Raw genomic sequence first — 12,444 nt, forward strand, 5'->3', positions numbered from 1 at the left:
ACAGTCACAGTGAAAGAATCTGGGGGTTGTTGTGTCTGTGTCTAGGTGCGCGGGTAACTTGCCTGATGATAGTGGTTGTTTCCATCCACACAACCGCAGCTGCTCTCCGGCACACAGGTGTCTCCACTCAGAACGTAGCCTTCGTTACAGAAACAGCCTTCCACTGGTAAGGAGCTGCAAGGGCTAAACGCAGAGGGAGTCACGCAGGTGGAAGGACACCTGCTCCCACAGCTCTTGTACTGGCTTCCTCCCGGACAGGAGATTGCTGCAAGTGAGAAGAAAAACCCACATCACTGAAAGGAAAAGATCCCAAAGCAATTCTCTTAAAACTTCCCCTCTTTGTTCCAGGACAGCAAAGGGTGGTTAGAAAGCTCTGCATATGGTGACTGCTCTGTGCTGAGGTTTTTCTCCAGGGACAGAGTGGAAAGCCTTTGTGCAGGGAATGACAGACAGACAGACAGACTAATGATGCCTGGTTGGGGACCGGTTGTATCCAGGGATCGGAAATAGGCAACAGGATACAAGTCCAGCCTTTCACCTATTGACGTGGACGTCGGCTGAAACGCGCCTCCGGTGGCTTGTCTCTCGCAGCGCACAGCTGGCTGGTGGCCCGTGGAAAGCAGCCGAGATGGGTCATCGGTGTCCAGTGGCTTTCCACGCTCTGACTCTAGAGAGTCCTGTCCTTCTGCTGGTTGGCCGTTCACTCCCTCCAAGTCTCCACACTTCCCCTGCCCTCTGCACACCTGGCCTTCCCCTCTGCCCCTACCTCCTCCCTTCACTGTCCCCTCTCCCGTCCTCCTCCCTTTGCAGCTAATCCCCTCCCGACAAACCAAACCAACCAACCCAATCGCGGCAGGCCCAGGTCATTTACAATCCAGACCCCTGCTCACTCTGCTTGTGTCTTACTCCCTCCCGCAGCCTGCGCCTGTCTTGCTTAGACAGTGTGGAATGGGGCTTCGGAACAGGGGCTGTCCTCTGTTGCTTAGACAGTACCCAGAGCAATGGGCCCCCATCTCAGCTGGGGTCCATAGGTGCTGCTCTAATATACAGAAGAAATCATACGAACAATTTAGGGATAAGGAGGAGACTTTAGTGGGGGCACAATGCCCCAAATCTTCCTACTGCAGAGTTTTTTGCACCTTCCTCTGAAGCAGCTGATGATGGGGGCCGTCAGAGGCAGGATCCTGAGTTTGCTGGCACATGGCTCGGTTCCGAGAAGGCCCTTCCAATGGGGACCGCTTATTGCCTCAAGAGGACCTCTCCAGAACAGAGCTCATGCAGCCCGTGCACACAAGGTGGGGAAGGTCGCCCTGCTGCTTCCTGGGCAGCAGATCTTCTAAGGGCTAATGGAGCAATGGTGGCCCTGATTCTCCTCTGGCTGACTCCAGCTTTACACTGGAGTACCTCCATGGACTTCAGTGGCTACTGCTGATTCGCACCAATGGAAGTGAGCAAAGACACAGACCCTCTTCCTCTAAAACTGCCAGGCTAGTACCTTTCACAAGGACCTAACATTCCTTCCTAACAATTACAAAGAGAAGGGACTGTGGGGAGTTTCACTCGAGTCGCGGCTACTGTTTCTTCCACGGCAGCTCCCCAGACTGGAGACGCTCTTTGGATAAACAGAGCATTTCAACCTCTCAGGCGCTCTTACTTTACCAGCGCTAAATTCAGACAAATTAATACTTAGATGCTTTGTGAGGCTAGATCAGATTCAGTCTGAATATTATACCTAACCTGGCAGGATCCAGTGTAGAACTGGACCAGACTCAGGGCAAGAGAACGGAGAGACCACCCTCAAAGCATGACAGAAGAGGAAAGTGCATGCCGTCAGGGAATAGAGGAAGCTCTAATTTGAAGAGCTTCTTGCATGATGAAAGTTGAATTCCAGAACTTAATAGAGATCAATTACAACACTCACGGCACAAAGTATTATTTCTCCATTCTCTGCAGATCCCAGCATTTGTGCACGACTCTGCATAAGCCTGCAGCCCATTGCATAAGGACACTGTCGGCTCCTTCGTGTGACACATGTCGTAAACACAGTTTTCCAAGAAAATCTCTGGAGCTACTTTGGCGTGACAGTCCTTGAAGATACCTATGTTAAGTCAGGAAAGAAACAGAATCACAGAAGGGAAGATGGAAGAAGCCGAGCGGTGCCACTAACCATCCCCTGTCATGGCAAGGAGTCAGTGCTCCCTGGCCAGTGTAGGCTGACCAGCTCGCTAGACTCAGCCAGACCAAACCTGGAGCTGAATACACCCAAACACTGATGAGATTTGGCTCAGTTTGGCTTAGGCCTGTCTCTACCATTTGCAGGGTAAGTACAACGTCACTCAAAGCGGACACCCTTGTTCTTGATAGAGAGCTAGCAACGCCCTGGTAGTTACTGTTTCCGGAGGAGGGAAGGCCTAAAGCACTTCAGCTACCCCTGTAAGAAAGCGGGCAATGGGGACCACCACACTATGTCTCTGCTGCAGCAGAGTGGAAATTAATGGGAGCTCTGTGTGGGCAGGAGCGGCAGAACGAGGCCCTTGAAGTGCAATGCCCAAATAATCGTCACATCCTGGTGCCATCTCAGTGCATGATCCAGTCCGAGCAGGTAACTCAGGGCAACTCCTGGGGCTTCTAGTTCAGCTTTTCGCACTGGGGGCCATACACATGTCCCTGGGGACTCGGGGCCGTGGTCCCAGGGAGCGAGGTCGGGACGAAGGCAAGGGCAGGCTGTCATTGGGAGTGATTTCAATCAGCTCGCCCAGGACTCAGCCACGGGCATCGTACCTGTCGGGTCGGTGATCATGCCACAAGCTGTGTCCTCCCTCGCTTCGCTCTCCAGCTGGGGGTCACAGACCAGCACTTGGTCAGGGGAGCATCTGGCAAGAGAGAGAAAAGTTTCTGATGAATGTTTCTTTATCTCCCCGGGCCAGATCTGGACAGGACGATTCCACGTCTGCCCAGCCACAGAGCGGACTCCAGGCTCCCTGAAAGGCTGCGTTCTGCCCCCACTTCCCCCACCACAGGAGGGGGCTCCCATTCCCGCACTGGGCACCTTGGGGTGCTCCACGACTCAGACGGAGTTGAATGAGGGGTGGAACACGCTGCTGCGGGAACCAGTGGATCGGTCCGGCTCCTGACTGGGACAGCAAGTGACCTCCCACCCACCAGCAGGTCTTCCTGGACTGGGGGACAGCAGACCTGCGAAGGCAGATGGTAGCAGGCCAGCCACTCACCGCCTGCTTATGCTCAGCTGGGGAGGGGGCTCTTGGGTGTACGGGAGAGGATGGTTGTGCTCAGCCCCAGGAGGAGCCGAGGTGGTGGACCCCTGGATGGGCGCCCTGCGGCTGAGTAGGCAGCACGCTTTCCTAGAGCTTTTGTAGCAAAGACCCCTGATTAGCGTCCTGCTGTACGTACATGGTGTTATTCTCTGCCACCAGCCAGCTCTCTCCAAGCTCCGTGGAATCTCCTGCAATGCTGCCATTCGGCTTTAGGTTGTCATCCTTTGCATCGCCGTTGTAATTACCTATCCAAAATGAAAACCGTGTAGATTACTTGAAATTCACAACTCCACAATGCACACTAGCGTGTGGTTGTCAATCACATTTTAATGAACCGGCTAGCGTGTATGTGCACCAGTGTCCACTCCGGGAAGGAGTACGAACTGCTCCCTACGCGGCTCAGACACCGCACTGCTCACAGCTGAGGAAGATTCCATGGGAGATTAAATGGTAGGGGTCTGTGAGTTTGGAGCAAATGGTTTGGCGTTCCGATTGTGTCAGATCACACGGTGACTCGGGTAAATGGGTGACAATACAATGAGAACTAACCCGCACCCTTACACTCAAATTCTATCATTTCCGAGGCTTAGAAGCCCTGGGGGTAACACTCAAGGAGACGTCATCCCATGGGGAATTTCCAGTCCATCCAGATCCAGGGAGAACCAGAAAACTCACAACACAACCTACTCTTACAATTTAATTCCAGGTGTTTAATTCCAGGTAATTTAATTCTGTGCAGGTGGCTGGGTGGCGTTGGTGGCCCCTGACCTACAGGAGGTGAGAGTAGATGATGTGTGGTCCCTGCTGGCCTTAAACTCGAGCAGTCCAATTTTCAAAGCTCAATTTTCATCCCAGAGAAATGTGGATGAGCCTCTGATAAGCATCTGGGCTTCCGGACTGTTATTCCACGTATCGGGGTCCATTGGCCCTTTAAGCCTAGAGGCAGCCAGAAGACCCCGTTCCAGGAATACAGGAAGGAACAAAGGCAAAGGAAATGGCCTAAGCCAGAAGCGAGGAAGAGGTCCTAGGGAATGAGTAGTTGGATGGGAAAACCCAGGACGCTGCCCCTGTAAGGGACCGAGCCTGGGAGTCCTGTAGTTCAGAGCAGGGCAGGGCTCCTCTCTCTTCCAGCCAACTGCCTTCTCCCTCAGAACAGGGAGAGGCTGACAGGAGAAGGAAGCCAAAGCAAGAAGGCTGAGCTCCAGCTGTGAAGGACTGGGAACAGTAGTTTCCCCAGGAGCAGATGGGCACAGAAGGAGAGCCCCGGATGTGGAAGAAGAATCATAGAATCACAGAATATCAGGGTTGGAAGGGACCTCAGCTTTGCACTGTTTCTTTTTAAAAACTAGCCCCAGACAGGGGTGCGCATAGCCACAAACTACACCATCTGCTCAAGAAACTCCCTGAAAAAGCACAAGAACAAATCCGCAGAGACACACCCCGAGAACTCCGACCAGGGGTATTCTGTCTGCTACCCAAGATCCATAAACCTGGAAATCCCTGACGCCCCATCATCTCAGGCATTGGCACCCTGACAGCAGGATTGTCTCGCTATGTAGACTCCCTACCAGCACTCCCAGCTATCTTCGAGACACCACTGACTTCCTGAGGAAACTACAATCCATCGGTGATCTTCCTGATAACACCATCCTGGCCACTATGGATGTAGAAGCCCTCTACACCAACATTCCACACAAAGATGGACTACAGGCCGTCAGGAACAGGATCCCCGATAACGTCACGGCAAACCTGGTGGCTGATCTTTGTGACTTTGTCCTCACCCATAACTATTCCACATTTGGGGACAATGTATACCTTCAAATCAGCGGCACTGCTATGGGTACCCACATGGCCGCACAGTATGCCAACATTTTATGGCTGACTTAGAACAACGCTTCCTCAGCTCTCGTCCCCTAAGGCCCCTACTCTACTTGTGCTACATTGATGACATCTTCATCATCTGGACCCACGGAAAAGAAGCCCTTGAGGAATTCCACCATGATTTCAACAATTTCCATCCCACCATCAACCTCAGCCTGGACCAGTCCACACAAGAGATCCACTTCCTGGACACTACGGTGCTAATAAGGGATGGTCACATCAACACCATCCTATACCAGAAACCTACTGACCGCTATGCTTACCTACATGCCTCCAGCTTTCATCCAGACCACACCACACAATCCATCATCTACAGCCAAGCCCTATAATACAACCGCATTTGCTCCAACCCCTCAGACAAACACCTACAAGATCTCTATCAAGCGTTCTTACAACTACAATACCCACCTGCTGAAGTGAAGAAACAGATTGAGAGAGCCAGAAGAGTACCCAGAAGTTGCCTACTACAGGACAGGACCAACAAAGAAAATAACAGAACGCTACTCGCCATCACCTTCAGCCCCCAACTAAAGCCTCTCCAACACATCATCAAGGATCTACAACCTATGCTGAAGGATGACCCATCACTCTCACAGATCTTGGGAGACAGGCCAGTCCTTGCTTACAGACAGCCCCCCAACCTGAAGCAAATACTCACCAGCAACTACACACCACACAACAAAAACACAAACCCAGGAACCTACCCTTGCAGCAAAGCCCGTTGCCAACTGTGTCCACATATCTATTCGGGGGACACCATCACAGGGCCTAATCACATCAGCCACACTATCAGAGGCTCGTTCACCTGCACATCTACCAATGTGATATGTGCCAGCAATGCCCCTCGGCCATGTACATTGGCCAAACCGGACAGTCTCTACGTAAAAGAATAAATGGACACAAATCAGAGGTCAAGAATTATAACATTCAAAAACCAGTGGGAGAACACTTCAATCTCTTTGGTCACTCGATTATACAGCTAAAAGTGGCCATACTTCAACAAAAAAACTTCAGAAACAGACTCCAACGAGAGACTGCTGAATTGCAATTAATTTGCAAACTGGATACAGTTAACTTAGGCTTGAATCAAGACTGGGAATGGATGTGTCATTACACAAAGTAAAACTATTTCCCCTTGTTTATTCCCACCCTTCACCCCCCCACTGTTACTCACACGTTCTTGTCAACAGCTGGAAATGGCCGACCTTGATTAGCACTACATAAGGTTCCCCCATGCCCCCGCTCTCGTGCTGGTAATAGCTCACCTTATCTGACCACTCTCGTTACAGTCTGTATGGTAACACCCATTGTTTCATGTTCTCTGTGTATATAAAATCTACCCACTGTATTTGCCGCTGTATGCATCCGATGAAGTGAGCTGTAGCTCACGAAAGCTTATGCTCAAATAAATTGGTTAGTCTCTAAGGTGCCACAAGTCCTCCTTTTCTCATAGCCACAGTGGGTGCTCAGGAGGGAAGCAGCCCTGATACATCCCTGTTGAACCTGCTGAGCTTCAAGTATTGCCAGGCTTGTCTCCTGGCAATCTAACTGGTCTCTGCTTGCTTCAGAGCGGATTTTCTCACTCATCACCCACGTGTGTTAACCTGGAGTCTCCTTTGCTGTGTCACTAGATCAGAACTGGGTCTCTTACATGCATCAAATACATGTCTCTGACCTCTCTCTGGCATCTGCTCTATTCCGTCTTGCTGGACTCTCAAGGGCTCGCTGCGATTTGTATCCTGCACGGCACCCAACATTTGGTTACGCTTGACAAAGAATACCAAAGAATTGTGGAGATTAAACATGAAAAGGACATACACTGGGTTATCTACTCCATCTTCTCGGCTACTTCAGCACTGGTCCCCAGAGGACCATTTTCTAATGCTTTGTCTTGCAGCAGACCCACCTTCTACTGCAGCTGGACAACTAAAAACAGCTCTAAAAAGAAGGCTCAGTGATCAGAGAAGCCTTTGCCTGTGCTCGGACTGTGACTACGACAGTGCGGAGACAGTATGCTTCTGCGAGTGCAAGGAACAAGAGAGCACAGCAGAAAAGCTCAGGACGGCTCCTAAACAGGGACTTGGAAATCTATCCTGACCCACAAGAAGGGCCTGAAAGTTTTATTCTCATTTCCAAGTTGAAAGAAATGAAAAGCACAGATTAGGCCGAAAAGCCCCAATCAAAGAGGGACAGACATGCTTCAATGCAAATAAGAGAAAAAAGATACGAGGGGACCTGGACCAGAGGCATCCAGGGTAGGACTGCGATAATATTTAGACTGCAGCTTATGAATGTGTTGAATGTGAGATTCCTCTCCTGTTAAAAATGACATCTGTAGTTGTCATTTCTGACACGAGAGTTAACGCCTGGGTAACCAGATTTCTTGTAAGTTACATTTGCCAGGTACCCGGACAATGATGGTTCCTTCAGTCCAGTGCCCGACATCGCAGTCCACACAAGACAGACTAGATTATTCTGGGATAAACAGAACATGGGACAAAAAAACCCAACCAATCCCCAAACTGCATGATTCACTGAAAATCTTCTGATCGTATGACTTGACGGTACTCAAGAACGGGGATACTCACCACACAGGCCACAGAGCTGGCCCTTGTAACAACCGGACACTGAGACCTCCACATAGTGATTGCCGTCAAATCTGACCCAGAGACCAAAATCAGTTTCCAAAAGCACGTAGCGCCCGCTGATCTGGACCTTGATCTTGTTTTCAATCACCACGGGCAGGTTCCTTCTGGTGCCATTCACCTGAATAACACGTTGGGAAAGTCTGGTCACGACTAGGTACCCCCATAATTCCCAGGGAATCGCCCGTGAATAGTCTAGCCAATGAGTTCACTGGCAGGAATGTTCTCATTCACACTGGGAATTTGGAGGAAATCTGACAGAAAGTTCACAGAAAGCCATTTTCAACTGCCAATCCTGAGTATTCTCCGGGGAAGCCTCATTCTAAGAAGCACACCCAACCAATGAGAAAACAGAAACTCACCATGTGACCTTTACGTCCAATCAAATGTCTCAATTTTTGCAGGTCTCAGTTTAAGCATGTCAGATGATTAAAATACTCCTTTTCAATAACATTTCACTTACAGTCACTTTCCTGTTCTTCAGCAAGGAAATCTGAGTTCCATAGACATCCACGTGCACCGACTTTACATAGGAAACTTTGGTATTGGAGCCCCTGTGCTCATTGGTGGTGGACACGTCAAAGGGTGGAAGCCCCCTGGAGCCGTTGCACACTTTGGAGAGGGTGTAAGTGCAGTTTCCCATGAAATGGTGAACTCTGCCATCAAACGTGTAGTAATGCGGGTCCCCTGAGGCACTGCAGGTGGCACGGCCTTAAAAGGAAGAAACGTGGATTTATCCCCTGCAAATCCCTCCCACGTAACTGCACCCCTGTCACCTGCGCTCCACCGAGCACTTCATGTTGGTGCGCACTTCCTGCTCACGCCACTTCAGAGCTCACAGAAACAGCATCGACCGGGAACAGAGTGGGGAGGAGGCAGGCAAGCTGCCCCATCCCTAAATGCCATTGTGCTGTAACTGGAAGACATCTGCGAGGTTCCCTGGAAACTCAGGGAAGTCGTCCTCCCTGACGTGGGTCTTGATCTGGTGATGCGGAAACTAGGCTGAGACCTTCCAAACTCATTTTCCCTTCTGATCGGGGACAAGATCTGAACCCTGCTCTCACAGGGGGAGTGGGCCTCGGGAAGAAGCAGGAGTGGTCACCGTCAGGTCATATGAATTTCTGGCAGTGCAGATCTCGAGAGAGGAAGCTCCCATGTATCGCAACCCATTTCGCCACTTGAGAAGCTAAGTGACGAGCACAAGGCTCCACTGCAAGTCAGTGGCATCCCACGGAATAATAACGAGATGACGTGACTCCCTGTATCCTGCTTTCACCAGAAGTGACCACTTCCTTTTACAACCAATACAGTGTTCATGTTCCTCGGCTATGCCCAGCAATGTGATTTCTGAACACCTAGGAAACTGACAATAGCATTGTGGTTGCGTGAAACCCACTGGAAATATCTCATGGATTTTTCAAACTCTGTTACCTAGAAATGGAGGACACAGAACCAAAAATTCATTGTTAAAGAAGAGCACTCTTGGTCTACGTTGAATCTCAGCTCTAACGCTAAGGCTTTGGTTCTAAGTTGGAGCCAAACCCAGAAGAGACGTAGTAAACGGAAGCATATAAGATGTGGTTAAGTGCCTCTGAGAAGAGTTCGCAAGAGTTTGCTCTGTCCGCTCTGACCCCGAGCACTAGGGCAATCCCCAGGTTGTCCTCCAGCAAGACTCAAAGGCTTAGACAAACCTGCACTAGTTCCACACTTGGCGAGAGCTACCAGCTGCTTTACCATTTGTAAGGTGAAAAGGTTTTGGGTCGCACCGATGGAATAACTCTACCTGGGGGACTGGTCAGCATTACTGTTGGACTTGCCTTCCTAAAACATAAATGTGGAGTTTTCAAACAGCTATTAGGGTGGGAACGTAATCTGCAGTCAGGCACCAATTTCTCACCCCACATGTGAATGGGGAGGAGCTTTCTCCAACACAGAGGAACCCACGTTACCTGTCTGACAGGGCTCTGCTGTCGTTGGAGTTGCTGTGGTCGGGGAGTTTCCTGGCAAAATATACAAAGGAAATAACATGAAGAGGTTGGTCACTCTGTTCTGTGAGGAGTAGACTAGGACGACTCTTGAACAGTTTCCTCTTGGACTTTAAATGATCATGTGATCAGGAGAAATGTGATTCGACAAAGACTGAGCGCAATCTCAAAACGTAATAGCTCTTAAAACGCCTCACGATAAACAGACGGAACGTGTCTTTACCACCTGCCCCCCAACTCCACCCCCAGTCCTCCTCTGTGAGTAGAGAGAAGGATTTAGTCTCAGCCACAGTCTCCTAGCAGATTAACCTGTGCTGCTTTTTGTGTGGGGCGGAGTGGTCTCCGAAGCAGGGCTTGTTCCTTGCACTGTTGTAGACTCTAACGAGATGATCACAGCATTGGTTGGTGAGGGCCAGGAACCCAGCGTGAGGTTCAGTAACATACACGGTGGGAACTGGGGACCCTTCTCCAAAATGAACCGTTCTGCCTCCCAGATGTTACGTTCTTTGAAACCTCATCTGCACCCAGCCACCGAGTTCACAGCCCACCAGGAAATGTCCAGGAGATTGAGGAAGCACTGAGAGATCCACCTTACCTGATGGACTGGTGCCTACTGCAGTTGGACTTGAAGTCGTCGAGGCGTCTACTGGAAAAAGACACAAAGACATTCACGTTGAGAGGCTGTTCATGCTGTTCTATGAAAAGTTCTATAGGATAACCCTCGGAAGCTCTTTTTTAGACTGCAGATGGCCACGTGTGAGAAATGTGATTCTAGAAACACAGAGCACATGACATGTACCCAAACAGCACCCAGCATCCAGAGACACGTCATTCTCAGAGACGCCTGTCATGCAAAACACCTGCGACCTGGTAGCTCTGCCAGAAAACGGAGAAGAGTGAATGTGCCCGCGGGCTCTCTGCACCGTGCAGATGACCTGTGTCTACCCCTGCGCACGAGTACTTTGCAAGAGCAACTTAGACTCTTGGTAGTTTTTAATTTGCCTCCCCCCCGCAGCCCATTGGTACTTTCCTAAATCAACCCCTTTGAGTTCAACGTTTGCGTTTGTGGCATTGGGTGATTTGGGGCTTGATTCTGCATTCCCTACTCAGGTCAAACTCCAGTGATCCTGCAAAGGTCTATGCCAGCTCCACTCCCACTGCAGGGGAGGGAGCTCCGTGATGGCAAGATAGGGGATTTGTCTTTGACTGTCTCTTTGCACTGGCAAGAATCAGCCGTCAGCTCCTTCCTGTGCCATCACATAAGGGATAAAGTATCTGGAAAAAGTCCTTCTGGACCAGAAGCCTCTGATTACTGAACTCACATGTGGAACCTTTTTCAGGGAGGACTCACCAGTGGGGTAACAGCCCAGCTCCCCGTCCTGAACACCACAGATCTCTAGCGGTCCACACGCCCAGCCTGTGCAGGTGATGTTGTTATTGCTGTTGCAGGTGCAGTGCTCAGTGCAGGCGTCGTGGGTGAACCAGCTCTCACCCAGCTGTGAGAGAACGGAGAAGCACTTGACTAGATAATCGTAGAAAGTCTATCGACTAGTGTCACCTACGCGCGGTGCTTTGCAAACTCTGGGTCCTGCCCCAGTCCTGGGTCACGGAATGGAAGGCGCTGGGTCGCGGCACCTCTGGCCAGCCCCCCACCGGGCTGTTAAAGTGCCGTCGGCGGTGCTTTTCGGCTAAGTCCGGCTAGTCCCTACCCATTCCCCCACTGCGCAGCGCCCCCACAAACTGAGTGCGGGGGTGGGGAGCGATGCCTGTGGGCGAGAGCCACGCAGAGCCGCCTGCGTGCCTCCTCCTAGGAGCCAGACATGCTTCTGGATGTTTCTGGGGCCCAGTGTGGTCTGCAGTGCCAGGACAGGCGGGAAGCCTTCCTCTGCACCCCAGCTCCGCTGCTCACCAGGACCTTCCGGAGGTAAGCCCGTGTCCGAACCCCGTGCCCCAATCCCCTGCCCCAGCCCTGAGCACCCTCCCCATACCCTGCATCCCAAACACTCTGTCCCCGACCCCACCTCAGAGCCTGCACCCCCAGCCGAGAGCCCTGAGTCCCTGCCACACCCCAACCCTTTCCCCAATCCTGAGCCACCCCCAAATACGGAGCCCTCTGCTGCAGCCCACAGCCCTCAGCCCCAGCTGAGAGCCTGCACCCCCAGCTCAGAGACCTGGCCCCTTCCGCACCCCAACCCCGTGCCCCAGCCAGAGCCCCATCCCGCACCCTGAACCCCTCATTCCCGGCCCCACCCCGCAGCCCTCACCCCCACACCCCAATCCCCTGCTCAAGCCCTAAGACCCTCCCACACCCCAAACCCCTCATCCCAGCTCCGCTGCGTCGCTGGTATCAACAATTTTCTTCAACTGGGTCACCAAAACAATAGTTTCAAAACTCCTGCCCTAGTGGATAATCAAAGGAGTTGAGAACAGTTCAATGCCTTTGATACTCTCCATGCTACGAGCTCCCTCCCTAGTGAGACACTGTGGTCCAGGAGAAGGTGTCTGGGACTGGGACACTTGAGACCTGCGTTCTAGTCTCAGCACTGGCCTGCTGGATGAGCTTACGCAAGCCATTTGACCGCTCGGTGCCTCAGTTTCCCCTTCTGTAAACTGGAGAGAATGATACCGACCTCCTTGGTAAAGCGCTTTGAGATCTGC

At 51.4% G+C, this 12,444-nt stretch overlaps 1 protein-coding gene across 1 annotated transcript; it reads right to left on the reverse strand.

Moving 5' to 3' along the window:
- Positions 1-41: 41 nt before the first annotated feature.
- Positions 42-12,360, reverse strand: LOC144930865 (zonadhesin-like). Its single transcript, XM_078854323.1, has 10 exons — positions 12,352-12,360; positions 11,138-11,282; positions 10,382-10,432; positions 9,751-9,801; positions 8,265-8,512; positions 7,745-7,922; positions 3,412-3,520; positions 2,782-2,873; positions 1,922-2,098; positions 42-265 (listed from the first exon to the last, which is right to left on the reverse strand). Exons 1-10 carry the CDS (start codon positions 12,358-12,360, stop codon positions 42-44), a joined length of 1,284 nt encoding a protein of 427 aa, XP_078710449.1.
- Positions 12,361-12,444: the final 84 nt, after the last annotated feature.

Source organism: Lepidochelys kempii, chromosome 9, assembly GCF_965140285.1.
Source record: "Lepidochelys kempii isolate rLepKem1 chromosome 9, rLepKem1.hap1, whole genome shotgun sequence".
NCBI classification, from domain to species: domain Eukaryota; kingdom Metazoa; phylum Chordata; order Testudines; family Cheloniidae; genus Lepidochelys; species Lepidochelys kempii.

Coding starts and splice junctions, on each gene's coding strand:
- LOC144930865 (XM_078854323.1), bottom strand. Junction 10,433..11,137: donor GCTGGGCTGTTACCCCACTG/GTGAGTCCTCCC, acceptor GTCTTTTTCCAG/TAGACGCCTCGACGACTTCA. Junction 9,802..10,381: donor AGTAGGCACCAGTCCATCAG/GTAAGGTGGATC, acceptor ATATTTTGCCAG/GAAACTCCCCGACCACAGCA.